General features: G+C 39.1%; 1 protein-coding gene across 1 annotated transcript; it reads right to left on the bottom strand.

Annotated features, from left to right (window-relative positions):
• Positions 1-6578: 6578 nt before the first annotated feature.
• Positions 6579-19505, bottom strand: LOC108896719 (peptidase inhibitor 15-like). The gene is given in 6 exon segments (XM_051070180.1): positions 6579-7708; positions 10187-10302; positions 10736-10868; positions 15498-15568; positions 15570-15617; positions 19131-19505. Coding segments are annotated over 6 exon segments (789 nt in total). The 5' UTR covers positions 19416-19505; the 3' UTR covers positions 6579-7572.
• Between the last annotated feature and the right edge of the window lie 3106 nt (positions 19506-22611).

A 22611-nucleotide genomic window follows, 5' to 3' on the forward strand; every position in this document is an offset into this window, starting at 1 on the left:
ATACTGTCACTGAGCTGTATGTTCCTGTCTGAACCTTAGTGTTTTCTCTGCATTAGTTAATGATTTTATGGTGTGAGTGGTAGCTATGCTCACCTTCTTTTTTATTGAGGAAACTGTTAAAATACATGAAGTAGAATACAAGGGCAGCATACCTGCTTTACGCTTTCTTATTAATCATTAAAAATCCTTGCACTTACCCCTGTTCAGCTGGATTTAATAGCAGAGAGAACATTTGGTGGTTGGTATATTTTGCTGTGACAACACAAATGAACATGAAAGTGTAGTTGCCACGCAACCAGTAGAGATGCCAGAAAGTCACTGCACCCGGCAAGGAAATATTTCAGCACATAATCCTCCTTAAAATGGTGAGTTGTCATTTTCAAACTTCAGTTTTTGTAGTTTGAGTTTGTGTGTTAATTAGTAATCTTCAGATGTGCTGGGTAGAAGGTAGATTTTGAAGAACAAAAAAAACAGCATCAGTTGTTTGAGCAAGTTACCTGAAATAACATATGTTTATGTTCAAATAATAAAGCCCACTCTAGCAGCCATAGCAGTTACAACTGGTGCAAAGGAGTAAGTAAGCTGATGGTATTATACAGCGACAAATTCTGTGTAAGCAGGGAGACTCTATCCTTAACAACCATGACTATGAAGGTCCCCTAAGCTTAAAAAATAGTTATTTTGATCAAACCCACAATGTTTCCCTCACCCTATCAAAGCCCTTATTTTAACCCATTTAACCCATTATCATTTCCTAAACCTAACTATGTCCCTTGTGTGCCCAAACTTCAACAAACTTGGACTAGCTGTTCCATGTTTCCTGTCTTCATGCTAAACTAAGCCACTGTACATATTTACTGTACACGAGAGACATGACACACTGATCTCATCTAAACAAGCCCCTGTGGCCACCCTGCTTGTTTACAGTCTCAATGCCTCTGACAGCACCTTCTGGTCAAATTAAGTGGATTCACTATCCATTTGTCCTTATGGTCTCCTGAAGGAGCTAGACACTGACAAATATTTGGTTTGTACGTGTACATTGAGCCAAAAGTTCTTGACAGCTATACAAAATGTTTGCAAAGCTGCTCAGAATGTACAGACGTGAGTTAGTGGGTAAGTAGCTACTGCAACACAAAATCTAGGGAGACACCAGACTTTGAGTTGTACATGTACATCCATCTTGTAGTCCATTCACCATCATCATCAAATTTGTTTCTAACATGTAGTGTAAAGAAAAATGTGGATATATCAAAGCAGTCACATGTAGAACAATCTGTTGCATCTGGTAAGGATTCAGATCAAATATTCAGAGGTTATTTATTAAAAACATAGTGTCCTCATTGCTGTTGAACTGTCCTGTTTCCTTATATGTAGTGTACCTCTGAAAATAGTGGAGCTGCTCAGCATTGGGATCAATAGTTATCATTCTAAAAACACTGACACACAATGGTGTTCATAAGCCCAGGTCTGAATGAATGTAATGACACCGGTGCTGCATGGAATTGGGAAGGAGTCAGAAGAACAAGTGTGTGGGTAGCGGGACTGCAGTCAGACAGGCTCTGATAAAATGAAATTAGTGAAATGAAATGAAGAGATGACAGCGGCTCAGTCGTGACCTCTGGAAAACAATGATCAGTAGGGTACAACGTGACAGGCCGGGGACTCTTCTTCTCACGTATAATTGCTTAAGACAGACCACTAATGAACATGAGAAAATTGCAGTAGACCAAGCAAGTCTCTGCAAGTCTGAACAAGAATCAACATGAAACATCAGACATTTCAGTTTGTGGTCTGTCTTTGACATCACTTAGACTAGGGGCAGCCACATGGCGCTCTTTGTCTGCATATATGTCACATTACATTACCACTTCATTTAGGCTCATTTTAAATACTGGACCAAAACTACACACATCATAGAGGACCAATAACATGCCAGTACCATGCATGCTACACACGCACACAGACAGATGCACATAAAAACACTGTCAAATGTGACTGTTGTTCCAAATACTTTCAAGTACTCAGGTGTGGGACAGCTAGCTATCCCTTCTCGTCAAAGTCTGTAAGCCAAGTGGTCTTCAACTGTACAGTCTAGTTTTAACTTTTTTGGTCACTGTTCCAACAGTCTAACATTTTTTCACACTGCTGCATTTCAGGAAAACTTTCTCATTGGAAAACATGTTTGTTGTATAACTGTGTATTGATTAGGTTTTTTTCTTTCTTTTTTTAAAGAAGGTGATTTATATTTACTCCTCTTATGCCATCCTCTTTGGGAACCATTGGTATAAACCAAATTTATTATTTATTGTAGTTTGTCTGAATACAGGAGAGGCAATAAAGTTCATGCATGTGTGCCCATCCCCACAATAACTACAATTTCTAAAACAGTTCATTAGTATGCATGCTTAAAATAACGTATGTAAAGTTGTAGACTACACAGAATTTTATGCATCTGCTGTTGTCAAAAACCATAATTCAGCTGACATTACTGAACTGCTGGAATCTGCCGTTTATCTGCACACATGCACATAATCACAGCGGTTCAAAAATCTCATTAAGCAGTTTGATGAGGACCTGCCAACTGATCTCTGCTTTCAAAGGGACCAGACTGTGACTGGTTGGCCACAGCTTAATTAATCCTTAACATCTTTTAACGTGTTAAAATGCCATTTAGTGTCTGTGTTTGTTGTACAGCCATGTCATTGTCCAGTGCAAGGACATCATCTCACTTGTTTCCAAGGAAAAACAAGAAAGTGTCAGCACAGTTTCTGAGCAATGTTCCCTTTAAGCTGCGCGCCTGCGCAATCGTGCGCTGCTCCCGCTTTCTCGGTGCACAGCAAAACTATGTAGCGCATAAAATTACAGTGTGCGACAGTGTGCACGTCTGATGGTGCTCACAGTGGTCCAAGCAATTCTCAGGGAGTTTGTGTGTATGCTCAGACACATGAAAAATTAGGGGGAACATTGTTCCCGAACTCCAAATGGTTGTTTGTCTATATGTGTTGGCCCTGCGATGGTCTGGCAATCCGTACAGGGTGTATCCTGCCTCTCGCCCAAGAGGATTGATGCCACTCTCATATCTGAATAGTGTACATAAGGCTACACCAAGCAACTGTTTACTTTAGTTTAGGATGAAGTCTCCAAGGAATCATTGCTCCCAGTCAAGATGCTGTCCCCCTTTAAGACCACAACATATTGCTGTTGCTTAGTGAGTTAGAGGTGCTGGTAGGAGAATTTAGTTACCTTTAGACTGAGCCAGTCTAACTGTTTCCCCTGGTACCAGTCTTTTTTTTGTGGGCTTTATGCTTTTATTGACAGGACAGTGAAGAAAGACAGGAAATCGAGGAGAGAGAGTAAGGGAATGACACACAGTAAAGGTCCAGCTGGACTGGGAGTCAGACCAGGGACCAGCTGCTCAGGGCACTGAGGCCCATGTGATACATGCCCTAACCATTCGGCTATCAGGTCACCCTGGTCTTAATACTAAGCTAAGTTGCCCAGCTGTTGGCGGTAGCTTCATATTTACTGAACAGACATTAGAGTGGTATCTCCCAACTTTTCAAGAAAGTGAATAATCAAACTGTTTACTAAGAGTAATAAAGAAAATATATTACTGATTTTACATACAAATGAAGCTATCTGAACACCAGTTTGATAGATTTTTACATTTTTTATTTAATCTGCCTGTTTAGCCTACTCCATCACCAGAAGCTTCTTCCAGCTCCTTTACTGGGTTGGTTCAAAACAGACCCTCTGAGATTGACTGAAAGCTTTAAGATGTAGAATGCGGTGAATTTCCACTGAATTGTCCCTAACTGCTGCAAATAGAACAATCAATCTGCTGTCCCTGCAGGTCTTTAGTCATTTGCAGATGCTCTTTCTTACTTTAAGGCAATCAAAGGTGCATTTACACCACAGGAGGAAAAACAATGTTGGCCTCCTCTTGTTGGGAAGTTCAATTTACAATAGTCATGCTTTACTGCACATAAAATTATTTTTTATTTGTTCCCCTTATGTGCCTTAATATCTAGTGTTGTTGATGACAGACCAATTCAGAGCATCTATTCACATCTGCTCCAGCTTGTCTGTCAGCTGCAAACAGTAAAGGTCACTCTGGTGTTAAGACTCAACTCAAGTTTCCAAAGAATGGACAAATAAGTGAGAGAGCTCTCTTATTTAAAATAGTCACCATTTCTTAGTCTCCTCACTTTTTCTTTCTCAAAACCATTTCCAGGCCTTCAACATGTATTTCACCTCTCTCCACATTTTCTCCTAGTCTTGTTTAAATCCAGATGGCTTGTTTCTGCCATCTGGTGGTACATGTATACTATTACAACTTTTAGAGGAGTTGTTGGGGAGTGGTTTCATTCTGTGTCAGTGTCATAATGTGTCAGTTACACACATATTTGACTTCATTTGATACATAAAGTAACATATATGTTGTATCAAATATTCACAACTGCACAGATTCAGCCTCCACAGATTCAACCCAAAGGGCATGAAAAATAAATTATAGAGGTTGTAACACAACAAGTCGTAATGCATAATATTTAAGCATTTTTTAGTTAAGGGTATTTAACATCATCTGGTGAGCTATTACCAAATTTTGGCCTCAACACGCTGAAAGAATTTAAATCTATCTATGAATTTGCAATAATCATTGACAGCAGTACTCCAACTCTACAGTATTTTCCTACATGAAATCAACTCTCGATAACTGAAATGATCTCAGGGCACTTTTCATGTATAGCAGGTCTAGGCCATATATTTCTTCAGTTCTTCTGACAGTTTGAGTGCCATCAAAATGCAGCTTATGGTTGTAATTCCATACAGTGGTATTTTGCACAGCTTTTTATTAATATTATAGTTCTTGTGTAACTTGATTATGTTTTCTCAGTCTACTGCCTGTAAAAGAAAACACAGAGCCATTCTGTGTGTTTGACATAGTACTTACATACACATACACTACCGCCTAAAAGTTTGGGATCACTTGGAAATTTTCTTGTTTTCCATGGAAACACACATGAAATTAGTCTGAATAGGAAATATAGCAAATGACCAGGACATGCTGGCATGTCAGAGTTAGAAATAATGATTTTAATGGAAATGATGAATGTGTTCTTCAAACTTCATCAAAAAAAAAAAAAAAACTCCTTTTGCAGCAATTACAGCCTGGCAGACCTTAGGCATAGCTGTCAGTTTTTCAAGGTAATCTGATGAGAATTCAGCCCATGCTTCCTGGCAGCATCTCCCACAAGATGTATTGGCTTGATGGAGTCTTACAGAGGTTCAGATCTGGAGACTGTGCTGGCCACTCCATTACAGTCAGAATTCTGGCTGACTGCTTATTCTTTAAATATTGCTGACACAGTTTGGAGGTGTGTTTTGGGTCATTCTCCTGTTGTAGGATGCAACTGGCCCCAGTCAAGTGCTGTCCACAGGCTCATCTTGTGATAGCTTTCCTTCCTCAAGGTCCCTTCCACTCTATACAAATCTCTGATTTTACCACCTCTAAAGCACCCCCAGACCATCACGCTGCCTCCACCATTCTTGACTGGTGGTATTAAGCACTGTTCTTGCATCTTTTCATTTGTTCTGCGTCTCACAAATGTTCTTCTGTTTGATCCGAAGACCTCAAATTTGGACTCATCTGTCCACAGCACCTTCTTCCAGTCTTCCATTGTCCAATGTCTGTGCTCTTTTTCCCATTTCAGTCTTTTCTTTCTATTTATTTAGTTTCCTCGCAATTTCTCACATTGAATAGCCGTCCTTTCTAAGCACAACAATAAAGAAAGTTCTCTAAAGAAAGTTCTTTCTTTCTGGCCATTTTAAGCCTGTAACCAAACAAACAACTGCTGATGCCTCAGAAACTAACCTAAAGAATACCATGCTCCATTTTTTGCTCCCTTATTAGTACAACAGCTTTCAGCTGTGCAACACAATTGCAGAAGGGTTTTCTAATAATCACTTAGCCTTATAAAATGATTAACTTGGATTAGCAGCCATACCAGGAGATTGATGCAGAGGACTGACCGTTGCTGATAAAAGGCCTCTAGGTAAAAACGTAGATCATTCTTTAAAAATCATACAATTAATTTTAATTGTTTGTGAAATGGATAAAATTGTTTGTGAACTGCATGAAAATGTATTTTTCTTTGGAAAACAAGTGATTGCAAGTAATTGGAAACAAGTGATTGCAAGTGATCCCAAACTTTTGAGTGGTAGTGTATGCATTTCAATTTTTTTGTTATTTTGTACAAAAGGAGTATATGTGTATACCCCACATTATACTGTGCCTTTGTTGTGGGCTGGCAGGTATGTTTAAAGCAGCGTTTGTCTATATAAAGTACAAATTTTTGGGCAAGGCCAAATGCATTTCAAAGTCTGATATATTTCTCTGAGTCCCTTCACCCAGCCATGAAGTATATTTCCATACCACTGAGCAAATTCTGTACTTTACTTTGAGCCCAGGATCTTTTAAAATCTGTCCTGAAATCTTACTAACCTGGCACTGTGTAAATGTTTTTTAAAAATATGCAAGAAAAAAAACAACACAGGCAATGAGTATACTTCTTTATCTTAAATGTCAAGTCAAGTTCATATTAATCATTGATCATATTAGTCCACTTCTTCACTCCATGTAACTTTGCTTAAGAGTTCATAAAGTTGCACCTAAAGCCAATTACATACAAATGGATTGTACACAGATTAATTGAAAACAGAATATGAATCATAATCATAATAATAAAACGTGTATGCCTGGCTCTATACAGTGTTTACATACTCACATACATATACCATATATATATATGTGTGTGTGTGTGTGTGTGTGTGTGTGTGTGTGTGCGCGCGCATAGATATATATATATATATATATATATACACACACACACACACACACACACAATACCACATCATCTCCTACTGCAGTATTGCACTGCAGCCTTGTTAAGCCCCACATATGTGCAGACAGAATAGCCTCACCATTAAAGCGGTAACAATAATTGAGCGGCAGTTGTTGCCTGGAATTTGTATGTGTATAGTGATTAGTAACAATGTAAACTATCTTTCAGGAATGAAACATACAAAATCTGTTGGATTGTCAGGACGGTGTGAGCCAAACATTTTTAAATGTTGTCAAAATGAGGGGAAATATAAAGATGTGTAAAGTCAGGCCCTGCGACATGCCCATCAAACTTAAAAGCTTAAATGCTACCAACATAGCTGGGTGCATTGTACTATACATAACAGAGCACTGCTATCTCAGACTGTGCAGATCATGTTAATGCATAATGATTATTAATAATCACAATTATAATAAAATTATTATTTGATTGCTTACATATTTAAACATGAAGAATGTGTCCCCTGCAATATGTGCTCTCTACAATGGGCCATGGCTGCAATTTATAAGTGTAATTCACCACATTTCAATATCCATTCTAAATGTAATTTTGTCAGAACAGTCATTTTGTCATTTTAACAAACAATAATTTCCATATTTTGTAATCCAGTTACAGGCACTATAATACATCATTTCCAAAGCATAGCCAGCATTTCCCTCATTCCTCACTTGAACCAGTACATGAAGTTGGACTGGACAGCTGGAAAGCACATATTGTTGCTGCAGGTACCTCCATAGCTGGATGGACAGGCTGAACAAGGAATCCCCACTCTATATGGAGCCTCTCCTATCCAGTTTCCTCTGCAGAGAAAAAAAATCACAAAAATAAATTCATTTTTCCAAACAAAGCTTGTCTGGTCTTCAATACAAATTCAGGCACACAAGCACAGATATAGTAGACTTATTAACTGACTTCATGTATGTCCTCTCTGCCTATGATTGCCCTCTCTTGTTGCCCTCTCAGATCTGTTGTATCTCTGACCACACCCAGCATCAGTGATGACTGTGTTGGGGTGAGGTCAGAACTGTGCTGTGTTGCACCTGTGATCACCATCAGTGATGGCATGCTGTGCCGACACACCTTGGGATACACCACTGCAGTAGTGTGAGAACACCAGCAAAATCCAGATTTTCAAGTGCTGTGTCACTATTTAATGAGAGGATAAAATATCCATAACATAGACAGCAATGGGGGATGGTTGGGAAAAGAATCTGTACAGTGTATTGATTCTCATTGATGAAAAATAACCTTCCCTGTGATAAAAACATCATTATCATCACTGACACTACCAGGAAACTGCCACCAGTCCCAGTTTGGGTTTCTGGGCCATAATTCCTGTTACCCAAAAGGCCCTTTCTGATGAGCCATATATCAGGGTGGTGTAGTAGTACTGCATATCACTTAGTCAAACATAACCTTCAACACTGCTACATCTTGTGTATAGCTTTGTATTCAGGCAATACATGAATTGGTTAATTGTTAATTGTGCCCAATATACACAGTTCTAGAAATGTGAGACACAGACTTAAATGGAACTAATTGGACTGTACTTATGGCACTTTTCTAGTCATATCAACCACTCAAAGCGCTTCACACTACAGGTCACATTCACCAATTCATACAGCACTTGTTCTAAACACACAAAGTGCTTTCTAACACATTCATACACATTCACACACTGATGACACATTAGGGTTCAGTATCTTGCCCAAGGATACTTCAGCATCCGGGCTGGAGGAGCCGGGGATCGAACCTTCCAATTGATGGGCGACTGCTCTACCTCCTGAGCCACAGCCGCCAACTAATGGTACTAATGGAACTACCAGTCCCTGAAGGAAATCCTGAGTTTAGTTCTTGGAGTTTTAGGGGGTAAAATAGTCAGTGCATCACCGTCCCCTCTGGTAGAATCAATGTCATAATCAAGGAATGAAAGAGACTGCAGTGAGCACAATGAAGTGTGACTCAACAAATGCAAAAATGCTCTTTTTATGCATGATGCAGAAAAGCATGAGCTGAACAAACAGTACCATGAATCTGCAGCCAGAGGTCTATGATGTGGATTGTAAAGTTAATAAGTAAACTGAAATAAAATAAACACGGTCGCATTCTGAAACCTTTTACATGACTGCATCAATCCGATACTATCAGTATTAATTCTAAGACATAAAACATGAGGAATTCATCTACCAGTATGTTTTTGTTCCTCTGATGCTTTTCATAATTTACCTTCAATTTACGTGCCATCTTACACTAATAGTTTGTTCCTCTTTGGATGTCACAAATCGCTGTTCTACTTCCCAGTCTTTGTTATTTCTGAGTAGTATTTTACCCTCTTCTTATTTTATTACTTACAGATAACTAAAGTGCTAATCTGAGAATATTTCCTTTGTTTCATCTTCACTTCAAATGATATTTCAACTTCACTCAGTCTTTACACTTAAATGGACACTTCAGTTTCATTCAGTGTTTACACTTCACAGAGAACACAAACCCCAAAACCTCTTTCAGTACTTTCATTTTAGTTGCTAATTCAGCCTTTCAATACTTGTATTTGAACTGCCACTTCAACTTCAAAAGTTACTATACTGTCCTAGTTGAGCTGTTCGAACATCAAGTAGGCAAGAAGTCAATCTCCTTTCATAAGTGCAGGTCAGTCAGGATATAGTTTTGTTGCTCCAAATCCTTTATACTGACTCAATATACATGCAGTCAAGAACAGGAGGGAAACTGAAAGAATAAGGAAAAATAAAAAACAAAGTCATCTTTTCTTCATATAGGTTAATTGATATGTATAATAAGGCAGACCTGGTGCCTGTGACATCTTACATTCATTCCTGTAGATTTTACCAGTTTTTTCTTGCTTACAGCAAAATAGAATTTGTATTAAATTCTTACCTGTACATCTCTGTACCTGTACATTAGCTCTTGAACAATAATTTTTCAACTTCCAGTCATTGCTCCTGCCATGGATGGCATCAGATAAAAACTTAAGTTCCTACAGGACCGTCTTGTTTTCTCTCCCCCTGCTTCCTGTTCACACAGCATCTTAAATATTAGCTGCATGAAACTGAAATATATCAGAGGGTGCCACATATGACACACTGAACAAACATACATGTCTGGAGGGCACAAAACCTGGTCAACACAAATTGAAACAACATCACTGCACTTCATGAGAAAGCTGAAACAGACAGGTGCATATCATAGTCATACATTACATTTGTGTTTTATGGTCTGTCCCCACAGACTGATTTGACAGACTGAGGATCAATTCATACTTAGGTGAGTAGTTGCAGACGAGGAAGGTGGCCTCTCTCCAAAGAACTCCCCACACAAACATGTTGTAGCAGGTCTGCACTGCACAGCCCACTCTGTTGGTGGTTGCCCACACCATCTGAAACACACAGCAACCATAGAAGCACTCACAGAAATAGCTTCAGATTGACATTCAATCAGATAGCAGACGAAAGATGTCCATAAAGATGTCAAAGCTGTCCAAGCTAATGCAGGAAAAAAAAACAACTAAATTTTATTCAGCATGTGTTGCCATACAGGTGACATGGTGGTGCATGGCAAGACAGTTCTGGGTTTGAATGCAAACTCTTTTCTGTTCTCATCATCATTGGCTGTCACTAATTAACATTAATTCTGTGAGTAACTCATGCTCTCTGCAAGCCTGTATTAAGTTAGATAGTTTATTAGAGGTAATATTACGTGAATGCGTCAGATACATATTTAAACATGTATGTTTGTTGTATGTTTTGACAATTACTCTTATACACATGTACAAATCTACCTTAAAGGCCAATGATGATGACCTTTCTTACCTGTGTGTAGTGTGTGCACATGGGCCCGTAGCAGAGCAGAGGGCAGCTGGGATTGCAGAAGCGAGGGTAGGGGAACACGTAGTCATTGACTTCATCATACCAAGGTTTAACCAGCTGCAGGATAGACTGATATCTGTGGTGGATAGAGTGTACTGAGTTGGTTCTGAGGGAGAAAGATGAATCGCAGTGCATAGTGTAATGGACTACACTTCTTTACCCAAGAATATATATGGCATAAGTATATGCATAATGACAGGTGCATTCAGAAGTATGCTCTGTTGCACCTGTAACCACAAACCAGTAGTGACATCACAAAATCGTGGAGCACACCAGCAGCTTTCCACTCCAATAATTATGCTTCGTTCTGTCCTCTGTCCTTCAACCATGTCCTTGAAAATGATCAAGGTATGTCATCAAGGAATCTATAGTTCCGATCCCTGAATGTGTCTCAGAAGTGAGCAACACCCCTTCACTCTGGAATCTGTGTATTGATTGGTCAGGTGATCTGATGGGACAGCAAAGTGGCTGTTTTTAATACTGTGGATTAGGCAAACTATTTGTGGGAACAGGCATAACAGCACCAACTGCAGCTCTAAAATATATATATATATATATAAAGTAAAAATATTGCATGTGTGTAGAATCCTAATCATGAATGAAGAATTAAACATTTGCAACTTTGTCTAGCTTTGTGGTCCTGTACAACTGCACGGTCATGGTTACTATTATTAGTCCCATAATATCCCTGAAAAGAGTATCATTTACTTACTGTATAAGTGGCCTTTCACAAACTGATTAGCCATTTGATTTTATTCAGAAACATCTATAGTTGTTAATTGCTCACGTCCCCTCTGCTGTTTCAGTAATAAACACATTTTAATTGTCTAAATGGTAAATGGACTACATTTATATAGAGCTTTTCTAGTTATGTTGATCACTCAAAGCACTTTATACTGCAGGTCACAATCACCCACACACACCCATTCACACACCAGTGATACATCAGGGGCAGTTTTAGGGTTCAGTATCTTGCCCAAGGACACTTAGGCATGCAGACTGGAGGAGGTGGGGGATCGAACCATTGACCCTCCGATTAGAAGACAACCCAATCTACCTCCTGAGCCACAGCCGGTGCCTGACTCCTGATTACAATAAATCTATAGTCAGTATTGGAGGAGCATTCATGGGTGGCAGGTGCTTTTTCTTTTTCTTAGTACACCTACACCCTGTACACAGTATTCTCATTGATATAGTGCGTGAATCTCAAATCAAACACAACCATGGTCTATCTGGCGCATGCTCTGCTGCAACAACACACACTGTACCCCGTTTCTGTGCACCACGGCTCGTTTGAGTGCACTAAGTCTCGTGTACGTATCCATATACTTTCTTTTACAGTCAATTACCCTAGACGGATCAAAATTGTTCGTTCCTTACAAAGTGAGCTATGGCAGATTAGCAGTGGCCTCGCACTACAGCCTGATACCAGTGACAGATTACTCACCTACAGCCATGAGGATCAACTATCACCCCGGGCTTCACTGCTATGCAGCACCAAGCCTGCTGTGGTCGTACCACCAGAGCTTTGGCTGAGGAAAACAAGGAGGAATCTGTAGCAGAATAAAGAAGCAACCATTAAATCCACCTCTCCCCTATCATCCTGTCAAATGTTTGCTTGTTCCGGAATTGAATGGACTTGCTACATTCCTTGTGTCATCTGGAAAAGACATCATCAATACTGAGGTCAGCCATTCTGAGTCACCAATTCTTGGGTCACACAGAATGGGACAAAGGACAAAATGCAGGGTGGTGGGGTATGCCTCTACATCAATAATAGGTGGTTTAACAACATCAAGGTGCACCACAAACTATGCAAGAGATGCTGTCTGTGCCTCTGGCGTCCCTATCTTTTGTCTACAACACCCCCACCCTCCACCCCTCCAAGGATGATAGCGCTATGTTGGCTACCTTGGAGCTCCAGTGTTTATTTTGTAGAAGACTGGACAACGTTCTATCATTTTTTCAACAGTATGTGGACACCTGTACCTGTGTTGTGGTAACAGCACTGATTGCATTTTGTGGCCATTTATACCCACCACTTGGATTTGCAAACAACAACATTGTGTTTACTTCCAGCTATACAAACAGGAACTCAAACATCACCAACCACAATACATACATGCACCCCACAAACCGCAACATCAAAAACAAGGTTTTAAAAGCTAAACTAAAATACAAGGACAAACTGGAGTATGAATTTGACAACGTGAGTGCTGAAACCAGATGGTGAAAACTTTAATTCAATGTGAACCCAGACACAGCTCAACCACATCAACCGACAAAGAACCTTTCACCAGTAAACTAAACACACTCTGCACTCACTTCACACCTTTTCAGAGAAGGAGCTACACCATCAACTTAGCTGGTGTAAGCCAGGCAAGGTCCTGGGGCTGGGAACCCTCTCCAATCCTTGACTCACTCTTCTGTGTATTCTGTGAAACTTGGCTGAATACCCTAACACTGGAATAGGGGAGACTTTGACCAGAACCTCCCATGTTGGAACAGGTGGGACATCAGCCAGGTAATTGACACAAGAACAGTCGAGACTTCGACCCAGGAACTGATCCAAGAAACTGACACAGGAAGAGACAGGACATCATGTTGGACCATTAACCATTAACACAGGATCAGGAGAGACGTCGGCTGTGGCAGTCAACTCAGGAACAGGTGAGATGTTGCCTGGGGCAGTCGACACAGGAACAGCCACCTGGGCATCGATCATGGAACGGGGCGGCTGGGGTTTGGGGTTGCTGGGCAGCAGAGGTTCAGGGTCAGTGAGCAGCTGGGGTGCTGAATCACTGGGCAGCTGGAGTTCGGAGGTCGTAGGGATATCTGAGGTCCATAGATAGCAAAAACTTTGGCCTGGTAACTGGAAACCTGGAGCTGAGGCTGGGACTGTTAGATATCAGAAGGCTGGGAGACAGGCTGGGAGTCATGTAAATCAACAAGTTCAGAAGCCAGTCAGGGAACAAACCTCTCAGTGATGGATTTTTTGACACTTTCCAGTTAGCCCTTTGTAATACGGGACAAATGCCTCTTAACTACTTGCAAAAAGGTAACATGAGTGTATATAAAAAATTATGAGGTTCTTTTCTGATTGAGGTGTCTGCTACGTCCATGGTGGACAGGTTGTTCTGTTATGGTTCTGTTTTAGTTTAGTTTCTACCCAAAAGCAGATGAGAAGACAGGGAAAAGGTTATGGCTTGTTTGTGTTGAACAATGAGAAGAGGGACAACAAAGACAGTGAAGCAGGCAGACAGGTGAGGGGGAAGAAGCAGAAACTGCAAGAGGCCAACGGGTTAGCGTTGAGTAGCAGCAAGGCAGCAACTCTGGGACAGGAGACACACTGGCACTAAGAAAACAAGAGATGGCAAACAGGCAAGTTGCAGTGAGGTGGCAGCTCTGACACAGGGGTTACACTGGAGCACAGTGAAGAAGAACAATCTGGCAATAAGTGGAACCAGGCTTCTTATACCACAGGAGGTTCCAAAAAGAGAACAGGTGTGCAGATGATAATGTAAAACAGGTGACTTGGTGAGCCAGGAGCAGCACCACGCCTCCATACACATATACACATCCACTGAGAGACAAAGAAACAAACAAACAAAAAATAAAAAACACAGACACACTGGGAAAACCTGGTATTGTGGCTCTAGCCATGACAAAAATAAAGGAAATAGTAATAGGTGCCCCATCACCCTACCTTCATTGACACTGAAACAGTTAGAATGGTGCAGCTTTGGCCAACACACAAAGGACATTAAAAAAAGGTGTCATCAAAGATTATCAGTAATCTAGAAACTAAAAGGACTCTATGTCCCTTCCCATCTCCTCCAACTGTTGTACTAAAGTATTGTTAAATCTATTCTGCTCTACTGTTCCACCTGTTTCTTTTACATGCTGTCTGTCACAAACCAGACCAAACTCATGCTTTTCCAACACTGCTGCCAAGATAATAGTTGTCCCCAAACGCAACCTCCAAGAGCTCAGTTGTAAAGCTATCACACACATTGTTAACAACAATAACACAGGACATCACACAGCCACTCAACCTCACTGTTCTACCCTCTGGATGCAGGTACATGTCCCTGGGGTACAGAAGGGCCTGCTTAGCAAAAGCCTTGTACCTGCAGCTTTAGCAGCCCTAAACAGTGTGAGTCACTAAACATCTTGCTGTTTTGCCAAACACTGTCATGGGCTGAGCTGTGTTTGTACTTATTTTCCTTTGCTGTTATGTTACCTGGTGTTACATACTGGTGTGCAGCAATCTCTGCTTGTCATGGTTGCGTGATGATTTGTGTACAATGCTGGGAAAAATCATTTATCTAGGGGGACAATGAAGTCTAACTAACCATTACTGTAGCTAAAGTGGCAACTGTTGAGGGTGACAAGTGTCCATCGTTCCACGCTCAACTTTTTGACCGTTTTGAGTGCACCATCTTGGTAATTATAGTGCACTGTATGTTCCCATACTACATACTAAGTGTGAGTATGAAAGTTCACAAATGTAATGATTCCTTTCATTTTTCTTTGTTTTATTGTTCCTATATTCATTTTATTTTCCAATAATCAGTCTAAATACTGTTCAAGAGATTAAACTCTGACAAAAACAAACAAATAAAAATAGTTGAAACTTTATCTGTAAGGTAAAACTGCAAGTAAATGTTGCTATCATTCCTTTGTACATGTGTGCTGTACCTACCCCCCTGTCCTGACAGACAAGTTCTGTCCATAGAACTGCAGCAGGTAAGCTGGTCCGTGTGCCCACATACACAGTAGCAGCCCAAGCTTCAGCCATCCTGGCCAAATCATTGTCCCATACCTGTTGGAGAGAGTTTCCCATTTGAGAAGAGATAGTCCTACCCGGTGTAGAAAAACAAGCTAGATACATTTCAGGAGACAAGCCATAATTAATAGTACAGAGGCTATATTTATCATGTATATTTATCATGTTTCAGTGCTTGAAAAACAAAACAAGAATAAAGTCTAGATGCCACTATTCTGCTATGTGCTGAGTGGTAATCAACCCCTTACATTTTACATATCTTATGTAAAATGGGAAATTGTTTTCATGGTGTTTATATATATATATATATATATAATATATATATATATATATATATATATGCACTACTACATGCAAAACGAATGGTACATAAAATGATATGCTTTTATTTGCAGACCTATATAAGTGTATAAGAAACTCTATATAGAGTCAGTAAATATGTTTTTAAGTGTGTGTGTGTGTGTGTGTGTGTAAAATAGAAAGTAATGTAAATGTAATGTTAAATTAAATTGTAAAATTTAACTTCACAGCAGAGAACCTAATGCAGACTTGAGGCAGGCAACTCAGTTTAATTAAGCAAACAGCTCATAGGCAGATGAGGTGAAGAATATGGCAGGCAGAAACAAACAGTAGCACTATGCTCTCTTGCCTTCTCTGCATTAACTTTACATCGGTCATACTGCTGCTTGTGGTGATTTTTCAGATGCTGATACACTGAGGGGGAATGACAGGAGACTGACAGGCACACAGAGAGCAGGTAGAGACAGACACAGCTGATTAAAACTCTACAGGATTTGTCCTCTCTTTTTCTTTGCTTTTCGGCTCTACCAAAATATGTATAGCGGAAACACTGCAGACAAAGTTGGCGTCTTGCTCACAGCTCAGTTATCTCTATTGCCGGCCTGTTGATGCTGTCAGCCGCCCGTGATATTTGTCGCTCTGCTCTCTGTTTTCATCAAGTATCTAACTCCACAATTGTTGTCACTGTTGTCATTTTAAGACCAGGTGTGGTTGTAAAGTTTACAGCCTGTTGCTCTGTTGCTCCTGCAGTGTTCTGTGAACTGTGAGGCAGCTTTGCGGTTTGCAAATCGCATTAGTTCAAATCGGAATTGCAGTTCAATTTCAATAAATCATTAAGTCCTAAGTCCTAGTTTGTGGCTTCAACAAGCTAAAGCAGCAACAAGCAACATTCAGGTGCAGTGGGAGTACTTTAATCACAACTACTGTTTGTGTACACCAGTAAATACACCAGTAAATAGATGTTTGCCATCACCTTGTGGAGACTGGTCATCCACAGTGGATACCGGAGTGTAAGTGACCTATGTGGCTTTGGTATTGTGGCTGTTCACAGTTGTGTGTTGGACTTCTGCAATGCTTTTGCAGAAGTTCTGCTTCCTGAACACATCAAGACCCCTGATGCTAGGAACTTTAATTTGGAGATGGAAGCTTTTTAAAAAACAACAGATGGAAGGCACCTCAGTGTGTTGGAGCAAGACAGCAGCCACATTCCCATAATAGAATCAGAACTGTACCGACATGGCTATAACATTAGAGGATGGATGAAGGATGGCATTCCATTGTACAACAGGGTGTTGTTGATGGAAAAGATCTGTTCTGGGATGTGTGTGTTGGCTATGTGGAAGAGTACCACATGCATGAGTGCTGAAACAGTCACATTTTTGGGAAGTGGTGAGCAAGGGACAGTTTTTTAGCCAAAACACTGTCAATACCAATATCTCAGCCAAAATGTTATCTCTCTGGCCATGACATATGAAACACAAATTAATTGGAGACCCTGCGTATCCATTGTAAACATGGAAAATGAAGCTTTTTTCTGATACAGGTAGACTGACCCCACAATATCAGCAGTACAACATCAGATTAAGCAGTGCAAGGGCAATTGTAGAGATGACCTTTTGGAGATTAAAAGGTAGATGGAGGTCTCTCCTAAAGAGAAATTACTTCCAATTGGATGTTTACTGAATATGCATCCACTGCATTCTGTATATATTAGTGCACTGTTTTTTTTAATGTAGCACAGCTGAGAAGGTACTGGCATTTCACTGTACACCATGCTGTAACATCTTCACCATTAAGCACCACTTTCTGACAACTTTTTAGTTGAGTCTCAGTATTCCTTCTGGAGTTATTTTTTGGTTTGGTTTTGTTCTCAGGTTATTATTTGTCCTTGCATTCAAGTGAACCCAGCCTTTGCTAATCATAACTTTTTCTGAATTCAGGAGGTGAGTGATGTCACAAACTGTTACCCATTACAGTTGGTGGAAAAGGAGTAATATTGAGAAATGTGAGTATGTGACAAATTAATTGATTAATATCTTGAAATAAGTGGCATCACACCAAAACACATTTTTCAAATTAGCAGAATTATCTGTCCATGATATTTACAGTGTCTGGGCAAGTCTGCTATTGCAGACATGTGGCTTTGAGTGTTGAGAATACACTTGTACTGTTTGTTCCATTATTTCTTAAAACCAAATACAGACACAGGAGAAAGGGTTTTACAGAGGTTTCAGAGCACCTTGTAATTTAGTCATTGTAAATCTACAAAGTTTCACTGCAGTTATTCAGATGTGCCTTTATCCAAATGTTTCAGTTAGTTTCAGTTAGCTGTAAAATGTGAAGGGTGAGGATTGGACAAAGAAGGAGATAAAACAGAAAAGTAAACATCTTTAAACTTAAAAAAAAAAAGAAAAAGATATGAATCTGCTAAACAGGAAGTGGACCAAAATATCCTCTTTAAATTTTGATGATAGGTGATTTGTTTGGTGGGAGGATCCACCAATTTTGGGGGCTCAGAGTTCATGCTGATGTAACTGTCTGCGACAAATTCTGTTTCTATACAACTTAACTGCTGAGGCAAATATGTTTTGTAGGAAACCACAGCCATCCTTCTTATTATCATAAAATAAACAGGATGGTTGTGGTTTCTTAATGTTTTTTTTAAACAATTCAAAAATTTAATTAATTGCTTCTTTTATATATATATATATATATATATATATTTTTTTTTTTTTTAAACTTTTATTCATGTGCTTACTTAACAGGTATTAGTTATTTATATAGCTAATACTGAACACCTTGAGGTTCCATAGAACTCATCTGCAGGGAACTGCATGCCAAGCACATCATAAGAGTGGCTATGTACAGAGTCATGACATTTTATTTAGGAGCTTACAGTTTCTGTTAATACTCCACCTAGCGTTATCAGTGGGGAATGATATTCTGAAGGTTTGATGTGAAAAAATGTAATAATTACTACACATTTTACTCAGTTTATATTTTTTAAGAATAAATAATGTAGTAAAAGAAACTCCAGTCGCTGATGAGATGCTGTAATATATATATATATATATATATATATATATATATATATATATATATATATACACACACACACACACACACACACACATATATATACACACACACATATATATACATATATATATATATATATATATATACACATATATATATATATGTTTCCCTCTTCTTAAATGCCGTAGAGTAGAATATATAATTGTTTACCATATACTCCATGTTTGCAGCAGGTGGGAAGACGCTGGCTCTGACTTGGTTGTGATAATCCAGGATGGCCACCATGTCGCTCTGACTAATGAACCGTTTCCGCCGCACTCTGTGGACACTGGACGACGAGTTGTGTTTTATTACATCAGATAAACCAAAGTCGGATTGTTGCTGCAGATGTGGAGATCCCGCGGTGTTAATAACTTGCCCGCTAATTCCGCACAGCAGGACTAAATAAAAATAAACAAATCTCATATTAACACCTTTGAAATATCCGTCAAACATAGAGATAAACCTGTCAGAAGCTAACACTTTTGTTGTCCTTTTGTCTCCTTGAAGGTCCAGAAGTAACAGTCAGGCAGTGTAGATGTTCTTTTTTTCTGGTGAGTATTTGAAAGGTGACGGGGTTCGGCCTGCCCCTAGTGTCTTTCAAAATAAAACACACTGTACAGAGGTTAATGTAGGCTATTTTAGGAGTAGGCTAAATAAAAAATCTAATGATGTATTATGACACATTGTTTCATACGTCTACTTTGATGTAGCTGTGTGGGCAGAGATGAAGAATATGTGTATACATAACACTTACATAGCAACTTCGAAGGATCACAGTTATTTTTTGAAATTAACTTAAAATTGTTGCAAAATCGTGTTTCACAATAAAAGACTAACAAAAAGCACATGGTAAAAAAACAAAAAAAACAATAAAATACAGATAAAGGAGAATTAGAATTTGGTTCTTTATTTTGAATTTGTCACTATTTTTATTTAAAGTAATCCTGAGAGGTCATTGTATAAGCCTTTAGCTCTCTACCACCCCCTTACAAGTTTTTGTTTAGTTTAAATTGACACCGTGTATACAAGTAAATCCTATTTAAAATAATTATTTTACATGGAGACACAGACCGCAACAGATGTGATTGGTCTGCTTAGGCTCTATTCATCACAACAGCCCTAACCAATTTGGCAAGATTTTAGGTGGCAACCCCCCTTTGCATCGCAGTAAGTTCTACTGCCAATTTACATATACTCACACAAGAAACTGAATAGCTTTGTCTTTGACATTTTCTTTTATTTTAAGAAAACAAGTTAACAAGAAGTAGAATAAATTTAAAACTTAGGAACTTAGGAACTAGGACTTAGGAAAGTACTATTATTATTATTATTTAATAGGCTCTGCTATGCAGTTAAATTAATGTGCTTATTTTCATTTAATAAGTAATAGTACTAACTAGTTTTAGTATAAGAATAGTGAAAGTTACTACCTATGCCACAATATGAGAGAGGCCTTTAGTTGTTAAGAAATGACCGTAGGTTCCTTTTTGACCTCACCAACTATTAAACACATTGCTCTTGTCATGATCTTTGTTGGTCGACCACTCCTGGGGAGGGTAACAATGGTCTTGAACTTCCTCCATTTGTCCAATCTGTCTGACTGTGGATTGGTGGAGAACTCTTTAGAGATGGTTTTGTAACCTTTTCCAGCCTGAGCAGTGTCAATAACCCTTTTTCTGAGGTCCTCAGAAATCCCCTTTGTTCATGTCATGATACACCTCCTTAAACATGTGTTGTGAAGATCAGAGTTTGCTAGCCCTGTGTTTTTTTTTTTTTGTTTTTTTTTTTTTTTTAAATAAAACAGGACATCCAGTCACCCCTGATTGTTAGCCAACTGATTGAAAACACCAGACTCTATTTGCACCTTCAAATTAACTGCTAATCCTAGAGGTTCACATACATGCCACTCACAGATATGTAATACTGGATCATTTTCCCCAATAAATAAATATTCAAGCATAATATTTTCTCATTTGTTTAACTGGATTCTCTAAATCTACTTTAAGAACTTGTGTGAAAATCCAATGTTTTAGTTCATATATATGAAGAAATAGGGAAAATTCTAAAGGGTTCACAAACTTTCAAGCACCATTGTAAAAGCTCACAATGGTGTAGACTACTTGTGTTGGCCCTGGCATTGATCCTATTCTGAAATATTACCAAGCTTTACTCTGATCTTCATTATGTCAGAACACAGTGTGAACAGCTGAACATATAAAATAATAGTAATACATTAATAAAACAATGAACTTGAAACTTTTAACAATTTGTTTGCAAGACCTGAGAGGCCTTGGTGCAGAATAAGGTGTTAATCATAATCAATCCATGGAGCTCTTTAAATGTATCTTAAAGATTCTAATGCAATGGATAGAGAGATACAGTCTCTGTGTTTAGTGTTTTTCAGAAGGCTTACCGAGGGGATTAAGGCAGTAAGAACTTATAGTAGGATGTTAAATAAGCAACAGGTGACTTCTGGTTGTGCAGAAATAGACTGTTTCTTCTCAGAAGCAACAGTGGAAATGTGCAAAAACCTCTAAGACTGGACCCACATCATACAGTGATTTAAGAGCTATCACACATTTGGTGAACAAAACTGCTTTCTTCACACTCCATTACATTACAAGATGCTGTCTGTTCATGGGTTGACATCTAGTCACAAATCATGCAGGTTTTTCTTCTGCAGTATTCATGAACTGCTGAATGTCATCAAGCACGTTTGTGACACAGTGGTGGTTTAGGGATGAGAGACCACAAAATTCCATTTTTTTTAAAATTCTGCTGTTTATCAAATATATTGTCTAAATACAATGTTTGTCCAGGCCCTCCAGAATATACATACATGCAAGCATTTTCTGATCTGGCTGCCAATATGCAGGTAACCCTGTATCTCAGAAATTACGTTTCTATACTACTAGTTTGCTCATTTGTTAACGGCAGCTACTCACCAGGTTATGGCTGGGGTGGAAGGAAGGTGTACAAACTGCATTACTGTCATACCAGAGACTGAGGTTTGCATCCCCAGTCCTGTCTTAACCCTAACCAAAAGCACTTTGGTTCAGGTTAGAGAAAGATGAAAATACAACATTAGACACAACATTAATTACGTGCTGTGAGTCTAAACACAACCATAAAAAAAAAATCTTAAAGTCGGTATAAAGCGAGTTCAGAAATTTGTCTCTAAACACATTATTTATATCATAAAATAGTTCCTTAAAACGTATAAAGTCTGAAACTCTGTATTACAGCATTGTGGAGTTAGACCGTTTTACAGTTTTCCATCAGTTTTATTCTCAGGATTTTATGGGCAGGTCTGAAATGGTGGCCTGACGATGCACTGGAGCCACCACTCAGCATAACCCACCCCTAAGACTGTAACCGTTATACATAGCAGCACTGCATTAGCATCAGTGCTTCTCCTGCTCAATTATTACAGGTTTTGCTAGCTAACTATGTCGTCGTCCCACAAATACGTCTTCCGTGGATGAAAGAGTTGGCAGAACAGCTCAGTCAATGCCTTATTTAAATTTTCAAAGGTATTAAGAGGAGATAGGTTAATTGAGTGGAGAGCCACACTGATGGAGAGCTGAGGAACACCACCAACAGCCGTCTCTGCAGTGACTGTTTCACTCCGGTTAGTTTACAAACTTTC

This window comes from Lates calcarifer, linkage group LG4, assembly GCF_001640805.2.
Source record: "Lates calcarifer isolate ASB-BC8 linkage group LG4, TLL_Latcal_v3, whole genome shotgun sequence".
In the NCBI taxonomy this organism is placed as follows: Eukaryota; Metazoa; Chordata; class Actinopteri; family Centropomidae; genus Lates; species Lates calcarifer.